The 16,071-nt window shown below is 40.0% G+C and overlaps 1 protein-coding gene across 1 annotated transcript; it reads left to right on the top strand.

Moving 5' to 3' along the window:
• The first annotated feature begins 3,607 nt into the window (after positions 1 to 3,607).
• Positions 3,608 to 4,552, top strand: LOC140843896 (olfactory receptor 8S1-like). Its single transcript, XM_073214310.1, has one exon. It carries the CDS (start codon positions 3,608 to 3,610, stop codon positions 4,550 to 4,552), a length of 945 nt encoding a protein of 314 aa, XP_073070411.1.
• The last annotated feature ends 11,519 nt before the right edge of the window (positions 4,553 to 16,071 follow it).

Below are 16,071 nucleotides of genomic sequence, written 5' to 3'. Positions count from 1 at the left end.
GGTATTGTATCTGCCTCTTTGCTTATAAGGAGCATAATGAGAATTAGAAAAATCATCTATGAAAAGTGCAGTCCTAGCTCTGCCATAAATCAATATGTAAGTTAGGACAGTCATTCCTTTGGTCTTAGTCCACAATATTTACTTGAATGACCTGAACAGGAGGTGGGACAGGCTCATCTCAGAAGGTGATTGGATCAGGTTTCCAGAACATCATTCACAGGTCCTTATGAACCAGTGCTTCACTCACCCGGCTCAGCCCGACTAGGCCAATCCTACCACCAAGTTCCATCATTTAATAGTTTCCAAAATCATTAGACCAAAGAGCCCATTTGCATTGTAGAATACAGTGGTAGTACCCATTTTCAAAGCTTAATATTCACCATGTAATATAAATTGATAGCAAGGTAGCAGTATTTAAAAGATCACCTATAGAAAAATTTTTGAAATAATCCATTCAGTCAATACTGTGTAATAAAGTCAGAAATTAAAACAGATTAATGGGACAGAATTTATTCTCCTGAAGAATAACGTTTTAGTGATGTGGGAAAGTCCCTGCCTAGATGTAAATTTTCCAGGTGCAAGGATACCTTATTTTACTAAGAATCTCTAACTTATTTCTCAGTACTGAGAATATATTGGGAAGGAAATACATGCTTCTTTAGATAAAATTCTTAAAATTAATCTTCTATTGCTCTCCTTAGCAATGCCACCACCTAGTCCTATCTATGTTAATTATTATATTTGGATCATATAAAATATGTTTTGACATTTCGGCCACAACAGTTAAGTCAAAAAAAAAATCTAAAAATATAATTTGTGTTGCCCATGTAGATGCAATTTTTAGTTGATAATTCATTCCTGGAGATGAAGCTGTTCCCTGAAAAGTTGTGTTAGCTTTAAGGGTGGTTTCACACAAGCCCTTTTAAGCACCGGACTGCAGGTTGGAGGTTCACAGACGTCTCCCATAACATATCTACGCACAAATCTTTGTGTTTTCAGTTACTCCCATCATTTCATCATCAGGCTGTTTATATTCAGAAATGCAGCTTGTATGACCACAGGACAATAATATGGATGTGAGGAGTGTGTACAGCCAGCTCCTAGGAAATTCACATATGAGGCGTCCAGTTACTAACTATGAAATTGTACTGCAGGGAAATTCTTCTGACCCTTCCTCCTCTCTGGAGGGCACAGGCCCTCAGGAACACTTACCAAGGTTAGAACTGTGTGTCAACACAGAAGCTCCATTAAATGCCCAGGCCAAAGAATTCCCTGTGGCTTAGAAAGTTAACTTTACTCAAGCAACGAGTTAAAATCTGGCTTCAGGCTGTGACTTCAGGGAATAGAGGTTACTGTCTTGGTGTCTCTGAAACTGCCAGGCTCCCGTGGCCAACACATGGCATCCTAAACAGAGATGCCATCCCAGAAGACCAGAACTCAAGTCACCCATTTGCAGAGAGCTGTAGTACTGTGTTTAGATTCACAGTGAGAATTAAATGCAGAGATGTCTGTGAGGCAGGGCCTAGGATCAGGAGAGAGGAATTCTGCACTCCCAGGGTGGAGACTGGCCTGTGGAGAGGTATTGCGAGGATGAGCATGAGGGAGATTTTCCGCTGACTATACCCAGAGTTTGTGGCTTTCTGAGGAAGAAAATATTCTGTGCTGTTCTTAAAAGAACTGGGTCTCTTATGTGTGAAGAATTACTGGCCTGAGACAGGTCCATCCAGGGCAGGAGAAAGAAACACGTGTTCTGTACCATATAAAACAGGCAACTTGGTGGGTCAGATATTTCTCTGAAGGTTTTTTCTCCCTTTTTCCCAGCTTCTTCTGGCTCTGTTCCTCCCGCCTCTTCAAGTCTCCTCCTGGCTCTCTAAGGTATGTCCTTTCCCCTGGAATATCCTTCCCTCCGTGCCTCCTGATGCCCATCTCTCTCTGCCTCAGTGCACTGCTTCCTTTCCACTAGGTGGGATTCCGTGCTCAGCTGCCCAGTAAGAGCATGTCTCCTTCCTGAGTGACACTGACCATTGGCAAAAGAGGTCCTTTGCTTTCTGTGAACAAAAGCTGCCTGGTCTGGGGCACTGGAGGATTAGAGGATTAGGGAGAGTGAAATCCCTCACCTCAACTTCCATTCTTCGTAGAAGAGGGGAGAACATGCCAGAGCAGATATTGGATTCTTGGTGGCGCACGCTTATACTCTTTCGTAAGACCCAAAATTTAATGTTATTGAAAACCACCACTGCCAACCTCAACCATGGACTCTGCTGAGGGAGGAGGTGAGGGCCCAGGAGAGTGGGTAAGAGCCACAGCAGTTTTGGGAGGTGGGAAATATACTGCATGAAACTTTGTCTTTCCTGCTGTATTAGCACCAGCTTCCTCCTATTTCTCCTCTTTATGGATCCCTGCCCCTATGAACAGAGGTATGCACACTGTCTCTCTGGAAGCCCCCATTCTGGTCAATCTGTTCAGTCCTTCCTGGGAGCTGTGGTGTTCTCACCCTCCTTAGCCTCCAGACCTTCGTCAGCTATCATTTCACTCACTTAAGGACTCATTAGCACTTTCTGAGCAGCATGGACCAAGGAGCAATCACTTGTCATATTTCTTATTTTCCAAAAAGGAAACATAACCTGCCTGACGTCTTGGGAAGGTATACATCTTCTGCACACGAAGCAGTTACCTGTGAACCCAGATTCATGTGCTGTGTCTCCCAGAGTTGTTCCAACTTTTCTGTACCTACACACTTACAGTAATAGGACGAACCTCCAGTGGCGGAATTTTAGCCATTGCCAACGGCAGTTATCCCGGATGAGCCCCATTTAGGATGCCGGTGGGGCCATTGGGGGAGTGTGGGCAATATGACAGGAAAGAGAAGTTAATCTTCGATGATGGGTCCTCTCCAATATCCTGCAGGAACGTCTCAATTTATTCCTTTGGCAGGGATTCAGAGCATTGGGACATCTCACAAATACAAACCAAACTAACGTAGGAAATTGGATTTTTTTTATGGACCTCCCATATTCTCACCTGCAAAGCAGACATTCTCTTTCATTGTTAGTTAATTCCCGTCCACCTCTCCACACACATAATTAGCACACACTGGCCTCTCAAACTGATTCCTAGAAGTTAAATAGGCAGTATCTATAACTGCCAAGTAAAGGATAGAATCTAAGAAAACACAATTAGCTCTTAGTAAGCACTAATTAATTATGGAGAGGTGTTGAATAAGCAACTGAAGAATGAGGAATAACGGGAGCAGAGAAGGGGTGAGGGGCAGCCACTCTCAGGAGCACACTGGAGTGCATGAGAGATGCTGGAGCTGAGGGCCCCAGGCCCAGAGGAAGAAGGTGGAGCAGACTGACATGGCTTTTAGAACAGAATGAGGAAAAGAAGTCAAATTTAGTACAAGGATTGTAGAGGTTTAGGAATTGTGAGGTGGATGGTTGGTGGGGTTGGGGAGAAAAATGCCTGGAGGAAACCAGGTAGGAGATTTAAAATCTTGATAAAATGAAACAGTGAATAGTTAGAGGATGGGGACGACTTGGGACATTGGCAAGGGCACTGAAGGCTCTGCCCACTTCCTGTTCTTATTGCAAAGGAACAAAGGAACTGAATGGCTCTGGGGAACCACAGCGCCGTCACCGAGTTCATCCTCCTGGGGCTGTCTGCAGACCCCCATGTCCAGCCCCTGCTCTTTGCGCTGTTCCTAATGATTTACCTCAAGACCCTGCTGGGGAACCTGATTCTGCCGCTGCTGATCACGGCTGATTCCTGCCTCCACACTCCTATATACTTCTTCCTTAGTCACCTCTCTATCCTGGACATTTGTTTCTCTTCTGCTACAGTGCCCAAGCTTCTGGAGAACCTCCTGTCTCAGAGGAAAATCATCTCTGTCCAGGGCTGCCTGGCTCAAGTCTTCTTTGTGTTTGAGTTGGGGGGCACTGAAGGCTGCCTGCTCTCAGTGATGGCCTATGACCGCTACGTTGCTATCTGTCACCCTCTGCTGTATGGCCAGAAGATAACCAACAAGCTCTGTAATGGGCTAGTGTGGGGCTCCTGGGGCCTGGGATTTCTGGACGCACTCATCAACATCCTTCCAGCTATGAGCTTGGACTTCTGTAAGGATCAGTCCATCCCCCACTACAGCTGTGAGCTGCCCTCTCTCTTCCCTCTGTTCTGCTCTGATGTCTCCACCAACATTACTGTTCTGCGCTGCTCCAGCCTCCTGCATGCGCTTGTAACCTGTGTCCTAATTGTCTGTTCCTATACTCCTATTGTCTCCACCATCCTGAGCATCAGCTCCTCCTCAGGTAGAAGCAAGGCCTTCTCCACCTGCTCCTCCCACCTCACTGCTGTCCTCCTGTTTTATGGCTCAGCTTTCCTTCGCTATTTCACACCAACCTCAGGTTCACCCCTGGAGTTAGTGTTCTCTGTACAGTACAGTGTGGTCACTCCCTTAGTGAATCCCCTCATCTACAGCTTGAAGAACAAGGAGGTGAAAGCAGCTGTGAGAAGGGCCTTTGGAAAATATCTCCAATATTCCAGTAGCTGGCCATAGTCAGAGGATGGTGAAGAATTTGTTTACTGCAGGAAGATTGTCTGGCAACTTGACAGTAAGTCAGTAACTTAACATTGAATGCAAAAAGGAATCTTAGACATTCATAATGTAGCCAGATGATGATGAGAGCAATAACAAGAAAGAGAGGGGACTGTTTCTTTTCCTTGCTGAGTAGTATTCCATCATAAGGCTCTTCCATGGTCCATTTATCTATTCCAGGCCAAGAACATTTGGGTTATTTAGTTACTAGCTATTACAATTAAAATGGCTATGAACATTCATGTACAGGTTTTTGTGTGAACGTAAGTAAGTTTTCACTTTGTGAGCACCCATACCCAGAATGGGATTTCCTGTGGCATGTGGTAAATGTAGGTTTAACTTAGTAAAAACATTTTTCTGAGCTGTTTCTCAGAATGGCTGTACCATTTACATTCCCATCCAGAAAGTATGAGAGATTCAGTAACTCTGCAACTTGTCCATACTAGTGTTGTATTTTTTATTAATTTTAGCCATTCTTACTAAGTGCATAGTGGTTGTAGTTAGAAATCAACTATAACCGAAAAACACAGTACATGTGAAAAATGGTGAAATCGTAATAAGCTTAGTAGTTTTGCACCACCATCACTCTCCTGGATTTAACAACTGTGGTCCAACTGTGTAGAATAATATCATTTAGGAAAGCTAAGTGAACAGTGCACAAGGACTATCTGCCCTATTTTTGAAGATTTTTTATTTTTAAATTTTTTCATAACAAAAGGTTTCAAAAATATGTTAACAAGTATGGACTCTGGGTGATGATAACGTGTCCTTGTAGATTCATCATGTATCAAATGTACCTGTCTGTTGGGGGTTATAGATAATGGGGGAGGCCACCTCTGTGTGGAGGGCAAGGTGTATAGGGGAAATCTCTGTACCTTCATCTCAATTTTGTTGTGAACCTAAACCTTTTCTATTTTAAGTCTTCATTTTAAAAATATGGTATCACACAGATGAAGAGTAAAGGATGTGAGAGAATTAACACAGCAAACTCAAACTAAAATTGTTGGAATGCTCATATTAATATTAGACAAAATCAATTTCAGAAGAAGATATGTTATCAGTGATCAACAGAGGGATATGGTAGGTCTAAAGGAATTAATACATCTTAAGGATATAGGAAACCTAAACATAGAAAAATCACAAATGAATAGTGCTTATTTTATAACACTTGTGAAAATATGCCAATAAAAGGAAGAGATAAATTGACCATAATCCTCCCAAAGAATCAAAACTGGGAAATAGATTGAAACTAAAATAAAATATTGAATGCCTAAACATGTTTATCTTTTATGAAATTATAAAGTTTAACAAGGATACATATTGAGAAAATGTTTTAAAAAAAGAATTGAAATGGGCAAATTAATCAACCATGATTATGGTTCATAAAAATAGTCCATAATGATGATGATCTTCAGATAAATATCTTATTCGAGAAAAGTCAGAGTTTTCAAGAAGGTAATTTGGAGGTACTGGGTAGACACAGAGACCCCCAGGGGAGGCAGACTTGCAGAAGAATAGGAAGGAAGAAGGTGGCTCTGTATTCAGCCTGGACCCTGGGCAGCCCAGAGCTGTTCCAGGGTGTCTACTGTGTAAAAGGAAGTAACCTGGACCTTGTGCAGGATCATATTTCCAAATTTGTGTCTCTAATTTGTGCATTGAAAAGTTTAGAGCAAGGAGGCCGATTGAATAGATCTGGGATATGCCCCATATTCTGCAGGATGAGCTGATTCTGAAGAAGGTAATTGATAGCCCACTAAGAAAGATTAATCTCATTTAGTAGAAAGGGAGGTTAAAGGAATTAAGAAGCCCAGGTTAAAGAAGAAATTTTAAAAAGTCAGTGTCTGGAACACCCTGGGTCTGATAATCACCATGCCGAATACACTTTTTTCAGAGGCAGTGAGAAAATCATAGCAAAAGACCAGCATAAAAGTACAAATCCTGAAATTCATTACCTGACATTTTTCCAAAATAATTATTTTCAGTTTTCTTTGCCATGACTGTGCTTCTACAAAAGAAAAACGAACTAAAATGATCTGTTAAACATTATGCATGTTAAATAAGTACCTAATTGTAAAAAGAAACAGAAACCTTCAGGATATGATGTCTAAACTGAAAACCATTGTTCTTTTAGTCCCCAGTGTATGGTCATTCTTTCTGATACCTTTTTATTAAAGGTATCACTGAATCATTGATATACAATCATATGACGGTTTTACAACATTCACCATATGTTCAAAGCCCCAGCACACCCCATTGTGGTCACAGTCCATCAGCATAGAAAGATGCTACAGAGTTACTACTTGTATTCTCTGTGCTATACTACCTTCCCCATGAGCCACCTGCATTATGTGTGCTAATCATCAGGCCCCTTAATCCCCTTCTCCCTCCCCGCAACCCACCCTCCCCAACCTCTCCCCTTTGGTAACCACCAGCCCCTTCTTGGAATCTGTGAGTCTGCTGCTATTTTGTTCCTTCAATTTTGCTTTGTTGTTATACTCCACAATGAGTAAAATCATTTGGTACTTGTCTTTCTCCACCTGGCTTCTTTCACTGAGCATTATATAGCACCCTGCTTGTTTCCTCTTTTAGGCCTTACTGCTGGCGCAGAAGGGTAAGTCTGGGAGACCTTGTCCTGGGGAAAGTGATGAGGTTTAAAAAAGTGCACGGACTACGGAGGAGATGAAGCAGGAATTTCCTGAGGGAAAAAAGGGGTGTAAGAGACCAATGAGAAGAGCAGCACAAATCCATCTACACAAGCATCCTAGATCTCTACATAAAACCACTTCCTGGAGCATTCTAGAAATCTTAGAAATCCAATTTAGAGCCACACAGATACAGTAATTTACTCCAAATATCTAAAATGAGGATGGATTTTATACTAAATTCTTGGAATGACTGGATAGCCGAAATGGAAAGGGATGGAGGGGATCCTGGAGAAGCAAGAGAGAATGAAGTAACTCCAACTCTTGGCTGAAGCTGATGACTCCACACTGGCTGCCATTCCACTGGGGATACCAGGGCCACATCCACCTGGGAGAGGCATTGCAGACCACGCTGGGACTGCCGACGAGGTGCTGGGCGCCGCATGCTGGGATCAGATGTGCTGCAGTGTCTCCCCCTTGTCCTCCTCCTCCACTCTTCTTCAATACTCCTCTTCTTTGTACTTTTTTTATCCTTTTATTTTTAATTATTATTCAAAGAGATCATCATTTTCTGATTGGCTCAATGTAACCAAAAACCTATGAGCAAGAGAAGTTGGGAAATATTCTGTGCAGGCTTCCAGTCCAGGCCACGTAAAGTTAAGAATATAAAGGTGAATGTAGGGCTTGTAAATGATTAGAAAGGAGACACCTGGGAGGCCAAAACTGGGGACCTATGCCTGTACCTGCCCTGCAGAGCAAATGGCTGCTCAGCATAAGGATGGATCTGAAGAATTCCCTGCCCCAGTGATTGCACAGAAACATAGGCCAAGGACTGATGTAATTTTCATTAACTCTAAGTTAAAATATTGCAATTTGAGGCTCTGAGGTGCCTCTGGCTTTTTGTCCAAACTGTGGAAACTTTGTAAATTACCAGGCAGCTTTCAGAATGAAGCTGGTTAAGTACCCCTCTTCCCTTTCTGTGTCCTTCTAACTTTATGGAGTCCCTTTTCCCCCAGGCACCTTCCCTGTGCAGACTTCTCCTGGCTCTTTCATTGATCCAGCAAATTCACCTAAGATTTTGTTCTCTGTTCTTTAAAAAGTGTTTACAAAAGCAAATTTGGCTAATGCAGTTTTTCCTAATAATCACCTCTACTAACAACACATTTACTAATTATCTGATTTCAAAATTTCATATAAGATGGACCAGTTTCAGTTCTTTCCAATCTTTTGCCCTATTTTAGACTGGTTTTCTACTTTGGAAATTTCAGAAGTTTTCAGCAAACTTGCCTTGTATATTTAGTGGCATTATAAAAGGAATATTTATCAAATTTCAATTCTTAGTATATAATTCATTAAGTTGTATTTTATGATGACTCATAATTTCTTTTAGATATTCTGTTTCATGTTTGCATGATTTTTGCAATATGCACATTTATGAAACAAATTAACATCTATTTTTCTTCATATTAGATACAAGATTGAAAATATTTCTCGGATAATGCTAAGCAGTTTAAATTATTTTTCACATTAATTTTAACTATGTTGAAATCATAAAGTATTATTGATTCAAGTAAACTACTAATATTTTTCTTTAAATATTTTTAAATAAATTATTAAAAACAGGACATTGGATTAAAGATGGCGGCATGAGAAGAGAGACAGAGGCTTCCTCCTAAAACTGGACACAATTAGAAAATATAGTTGTTGGCGCAACTAATCCTGAGTGAGAAACAAGAAAGAAGATGATGTCAGACCGCACACAATTTGAGAAAAGAGCAGACCTCACCAAACGGGGTAACACACCAGCGCTGTGGCTATGTGAGACCTGAGCCCCTCCCTGATCCCAGATCACCAGAGGGAGTTGAAAGCCTGGGACTGCTGAATACCTAGCTCCGGAGATCTGCTCTGGGATCAGGGACCTGCATATCATGGTGCTTTCATGAGACTCGCATGACTACCAGGCTGGAAAGTTAATACAGGCAGAGTTCCTGGGGAGAATGGGATACTGGCCACTTGTGGAAAGCAGGAATCCATATCCAGCTGCTCTGGGACAAAAACCTATACCTGTGTGCTCCGCCCACTGGCTCATGCAGTGGAGACAGGCACAGCAGCCGGGAAGCAGGGAACAGCTCTTTCCTCCCCTCAGGCACCAGTACTGCTCCCCTGCAACCCTCAACATTGCTTCAGGGGCTGAGCAGCTACAGAATAGAGCTTCTGGACACTAGAGAGCCCCATATACAAAAATGAAAAACCAAAGAAACCTGGTCCAGAGTAAAATTAATATAACTCTGGAGAAAGACTTAAATGACATGGACCTTAGGACACTTCCTGAAAGGGAGTTCAAAATAAAAATCATAAACATGGTAATGGAGACATGGAAAGATATCCAAGAACTCAGGAATGAATTCAGGTCAGAGATCCAATCACTTAAGAGCATGATGAAGGGTATTAAAAGCAGGTTGGATACCGTGGAGGAGATGATAAATGAAATAGAAACCAAAGAAGAGGAATACAAAGAAGCTTAGGCACAGAGAGAGAAAAGTATCTCTAAGAATGAAAGAATATTGAGAGAACTGTGTGACCAAACCAAAAGGAACAATATTCACATTATAGGGATACCAGAAGAAGAAGAGAAAGAGAAAGGAACAGAAGAAAGTGTCTTTGAAGAGCTAGCTGCTGAAAACTTCCCCAGTCTGGGGAAGGAGAATAGTCTCGCAGGCCATGGAGATCCACAGACCTCCCAACACAAGGGACCGAAGGAAGACAACACCAAGACATATAGTAATAAAATTGGCAAATATCAAGGATAAGGACAGACTATTAAAAGCAACCAGAGAGAGAAATAAGATCACATACAAAGGAAAGCCCATCAGGCTAACATCAGACTTCTCAGCAGAAGCCTTACAGGCCAGAAGGGAGGGGCATGATGTATTTAATGAAATGAAGCAGAAGGGCCTGGAACCAAGATTACTTTATCCGGCAAGATTATCATTTAAATTTGAAGGAGGGATTAAACAATTTCCAGATAAGCAAAAGCTGAGAGCACTTACTTCCTACAAACCATCTCTACAGTCTATTTTGGATGGACTGTTATAGATGGAAGTTTTCCTAAGGGTGAATAGCTGTCACCAGAGGTAATAAAACCACAGTAAAGAAAGTAGAACAACTAATTATGAAGCAACTGCAAAATTAATTTAACTATCCCCAAAGTCAATCAAGGGATAGACAAAAAGTATAGAATTTGATATCTAATATATAAAGAATGAAGGGGGAAGAAAAAGGAGGGCAAATAAAAAAAACTCATTAGATTGCATTTGCAACAGCATACTGTGTGAATTAAGATACTAAGGAAACTCTTAGATAGTAAGGAAAATAACCTGGAACCTTTGGTAACCATGAATCTAAAGCCTCAAATGGCAATAAGTACATACCTATCGATAATAACCCTAAATGTAAATGGACTGAGTGCACCAATCAAAAGACATAGAGTCACTAAATGGATAAAAAAAAACAAGATCCATCTATATGCTGCTTACAAGAGACTCACCTCAAATCCAAAGACATGCACAGACTAAAAGTCAAGGGATGGAAAAAGATATTTCATGCAAACAATAGAGAGAAAAAAGCAGGTGTTGCAGTACTAGTATGAGACAAAATAGACTTCAAAACAAAGAAAGTAACAAGAGATAAAGAAGGACATTACATAATGATAAAGGGGTCAGTCCAACAAGAGGATATAACCATTATAAATATATATGCACCCAACACAGGAGCACCAGCATATGTGAAACAAATACAGACAGAACTAAAAGAGGGAATAGATTGCAATGTATTCATTTTAGGAGACTTCAACACACCATTAACTCCAAAGGACAGATCCACCAGACAGAAAATAAGTAAGGACACAGAGGCACTGAACAACACTCTAGAACTGATGGACCTAATAGATATCTATAGAACTCTACATCCAAAAGCAACAGGATACACATTCTTCTCAAGTGCACATGGGACATTCTCCAGAATAGACCACATACTAGGTCACAAAAAGAGCCTCAGTAAATTCAAAATGATTGAAATTCTACCAACCAACTTTTCAGACCACAAAGGCATAAAACGAGAAACAAATTGTACAAAGAAAGCAAAAAGGCTCACAAACACATAGAGGTTTAACAACACACTCCTAAATAGTCAATGGATCAACGGCCAAATTAAAATGGAGATCCAGCAATATGTGGTAATAAATGACAAGAAAAACACAAAGTCCCAACTTCTGTGGGACGCAGTGAAAGCAGTTTTAAGAGGAAATTATATAGCAATCCAAGCATATTTAAAGAAGGAAGAACAAACCCAAGTGAATAGTCTTATGTCACAATTATCAAAATTGGAAAAAGAAGAATGAGACCTAAAGTCAGCAGAAGGAGGGACATAATAAAGATCAGAGAAGAAATAAACAAAATAGAGAAGAATAAAACAATAGAAAAAAATCAATGAAACCAAGAGCTGGTTCTTTGAGAAAATAAACAAAATAGATAAGCTTCTAGCCAGACTTATTAAGAGAAAAAGAGAATCAACACACATCAACAGAATCAGAAATGAGAAAGTAAATATCATGACGGACCCAACAGAAATACAAAGAATTATTAGAGACTACTATGAAAACCTATATGCTAAGAAGATGGAAAACCTATAAGAAATGGACAACTTCCTAGAAAAATGCAACCTTCCAAAACTGACCAAGGAAGAAACACAAAATCTAAACGAACCAATTACCAGCAAAGAAATTGAAGTGGTAATCAAAAAACTACCCAGGAAAAAACACCCGGGCCACATGGATTTACCTCGGAATTTTATTAGACATACAGAGAAGATATAATACCCATTCTCCTTAAAGTTTTCCAAAAAATAGAAGAGGACAGAATACTCCCAAACACATTTGATGAAGCCAACATCACCCTAATACCAAAACAAGGCAAAGACTCCCCCAAAAAAGGAAATTACAGACCAATATCCTTGATGATCGTAGATGCAAAAATACTCAATAAAACATTAGCAAACTGAATTCAAGAATATATCCAAAGGATGATACACCACGACCAAGTAGGATTCATCCCAGGGATGAAAGGATGGTACAACATTCGAAAATCCATCAACATGGTCCACCACAGCAACAAAAAGAAAGACAAAAACCACATGATCATCTCCATAGACGCTGAAAAAGCATTCAACAAAATTCAACATCCATTCATGATAAAAACTCTCAGCAAAATGGGTATAGACGGCAAGTACCTCAACATAATAAAGACCATATACGATAAACCCACAGCCAACATCATAATGAACAGCAAGAAGCTGAAAGCTTTTCCTCTGAGATTGGGAACAAGACAGGGATGCCCACTCTCCCCACTGTTATTTAACCTAGTACCAGAGGTCCTAGCCACAGCAATTAGACAAAACAAAGAAATACAAGGAATCCAGATTGGTAAAGAAGAGTTAAACTGTCATTATTTTTAGATGACATGATATTGTACATAAAAAAACCCTAAAGACTCCACTCCAAAACTACTAGAACTGATATCAGAATACAGTAAAGTTGCAGGACACAAAATTAACACACAGAAATCTGTCACTTTCCTATACACTAACAATGAGCCAATAGAAAGAGAAATTAGGAAAACAATTCCATTCACAATTGCATCAAAAAAAATAACATACCTATAAATAAGCCTAACCAAAGAAGTGAAAGACCTATACACTGAAAACTATAAGACACTCTTAAGAGAAATTGAAGAGGACATTAACAAATGGAAACTCATTCCACGGTCTTGCCTAGGAAGAATAAATGTTGTCAAAATGGCCATCTGCCCAAAGCAATATACAGATTTGATGCAATCCATATCAAATTACCAACAACATTCTTCAATGAACTGGAACAAATAGTTCAAGAATACATATGAAAACATCAAAGACCCCGAATAGCCAAAGCAATCCTGAGAAAGAAGAATAAAGTGGCAGGGATCTCACTCCTCAACTTTAAGCTCTACTACAAAGCCATAGTAATCAAGACAATTTGGTACTGGCACAAGAACAGAGCCACAGACCAATGGAACAGATTAGAGACTCCAGACATTAACCCAAGCATATATGGTCAATTAATATTTGATAAAGGAGCCATGGACACACAATGGGGAAATGAGAGTCTCTTCAACAGATGGTGCTGTCAAAACTGCTCAGCTACATGTAAGAGAGTGAAACTGGAACACTGTCTAACCCCATACACAAAAGTAAATTCAAAATGGATCAAAGACCTGAATGTAAGTCATAAAACCATAAAACTCTTAGAAAAAAACACAGGCAAAGATATCTTGGACATAAACATAAGTGACTTCTTCATGAATATATCTCCCCAGGCACAAAAAACAAAAGCAAAAATGAACAAGTGAGACTATATCAAGCTGAAAAGCTTCTGTACAGCAAAGAACACCATCAACAGAACAAAAAGGTGCCCTACAGTATGGGAGAATATATTCATAAATTACAGATCCGATAAAGGCTTGACATCCAAAATATATAAAGAGCTCACGGACCTCAGCAAACAAAAAGCAAAAATCCAATTAAAAAATGGGCAGAGGAGCTGGACACACAGTTCTCCAAAGCAGAAATTCAGATGGCCAACAGACACATGAAATGATGCTCCACATCGTTAGTTATCAGAGAAATGCAAATTAAAACCACAATGAGATATCACCTCACACCACTAAGGATGGCTACCATCCAAAAGACAAACGACAACAAATGTTGGCGAGGTTGCAGAGAAAGGGGAACCCTCCTAAACTGCTGGTGGGAATGCAAATTAGTTCAACCATTGTGGAAAGCAGTACGGAGGTTCCTCATAAAGCTCAAATTAGAAATACCATTTGACCCAGGAATTCGACTTCTAGGAATTTACCCTAAGAATGCAGCAGCCCAGTTTGAAAAAGACAGATGCACCACTATGTTTATCACAGCACTATTTACAATTGCCAAGAAATGGAAGCAACCTAAGGGTCCATCAATAGATGAATGGATAAAGAAGATGTGGTACATATACACAATGGAATATTATTCTGCCATAAGAAGAAAACAAATCCTACCATTTGCAAAAACATGGATGGAGCTAGAGGGTATTATGCTCAGTGAAATAATCCAGGTGGAGAAAGCAAGTACCTAATGATTTCACTCATATGTGTAGTATAATAACAAAGAAAAACTGAAGGAAAAAAACAGCAGCAGAATCACAGAATCCAAGAATGGACTAACGGTTACCAAAGGGTAAGGGACTGGGTAGGAGGGGTGGGAAGGGAGGGATAAGGGGGAAAAAGAAAGGGAACCTTACAATTAGTATGTATAATTTGGGGGAGGGGGTGCATAGGGAGGGATGTGCAACACAGAGAAGACAAGTAGTGAGTCTACAGCATCTTAATACGCTGATGGACAGTGACTATAATGGGGTTTGTGCAGGGGGGACATGGTGAAGGGGGAAGTCTAGTAACCATAATGTTCTTCATGTAATTTTAGATTAATGAAATTAAAATGAATTTAAAAAAACAGGAAAATGTTTCTACTGCACAGTAAAAACCACTGTTAACAATTACGTTTATGTCAGTCCAATTTTACTACAAGAAATATCTCTAGGCTACCTGCTTATAGATAGCTACGATTATAATTTATAAGCAATTTTGTTTATCATAAACAACCATTCCTATTTTTAAAAATATTTAGTCTCTACTGTATTTTATCAAAAACAAAGAACAGTGGTCATCAGTTATTTAACAATTTCCCAACTATTGAATATCACCAATGTTTCCCTATTCCATTCACTCATTTATCTAGCAGTTGTTCCAAAGAGTTTTCCCCTCCATCCCATCCCCTTTTCCATCGGTTTCTCCTTTCTTTCTTTCACACCTTTTTCTGTTTTTCCTGATTTAGGATTTCAGGAGGACAGATTGAATTATTCTTAATTCCTTGTTCATAATGTGCTACCCATTGGTGCATATATACTACTGTTTTGTGCTGGTCTCAGCTTATCAATAACCAATGTTGTGGTTGGACCAGCCCTTGTGGTTCTTATGATTGCAAAACACCCTTCAGCAACACACACTTATTTTGGAAAAATAGAAGTTTATTAATTAAAATACCTGGAAATAAGACAGGACTTCTGGGGTCACACAGCGAGTTCAAGGGGAAGAAAGGGAACATGTGCTGGGTTTCTGCTGTTCCTGGGGTTGAGGATAGGGGCATAGGGTTTTGAGGCTCAAATGATATTGCTGATCTTAAAGCATAAGAGCAGGAATTTACAACTCAAGGAAGAGAAAAGACACTTGGCCCAAATGTTGTCAGGTATGAAATCAGCAAAGATCCCTAAGACAATCACTTGTAAAATCTGTGCTTCGATGAACGATTATCCAACTTCTGGGATTGATGACATTGTCTCTGCTGGTTAATAATGGGCAGACTTTTCTTGAAACACAGGTCTTTGCCTCCTGTGTGTCTTCGTATTGTTCTTAAGTATCCATTTACCATTAATTCATATTACTCTTTTAGAGTCTATCAAATAACAAAAGTCAATGTTGTTATTGGAACAGACAGACAGCAGGAGCCGAGCCTTCTATCATAGTGCTTGACTTTGCTGTATCAGTCTCCCCTTCTTTCTTGAATCTGCAGCTCCTTTCATACTTGTAAACATGTATATCATAAACCTTAAACTCAATTTCCTTCTATGAGACTATTTAGCTTAGTTACAAGCAGCAAATTTTGAAATCTTATGATACAAAGTTGAACGCTGACTCCACCATTGAATAA

This window comes from Manis javanica, chromosome 10 (genome assembly GCF_040802235.1).
Source record: "Manis javanica isolate MJ-LG chromosome 10, MJ_LKY, whole genome shotgun sequence".
Taxonomy (NCBI): Eukaryota; Metazoa; Chordata; class Mammalia; order Pholidota; family Manidae; genus Manis; species Manis javanica.
Note: the sequence above shows the minus strand (reverse complement) of the source record. Positions and strands in the feature narration are given on the sequence as shown.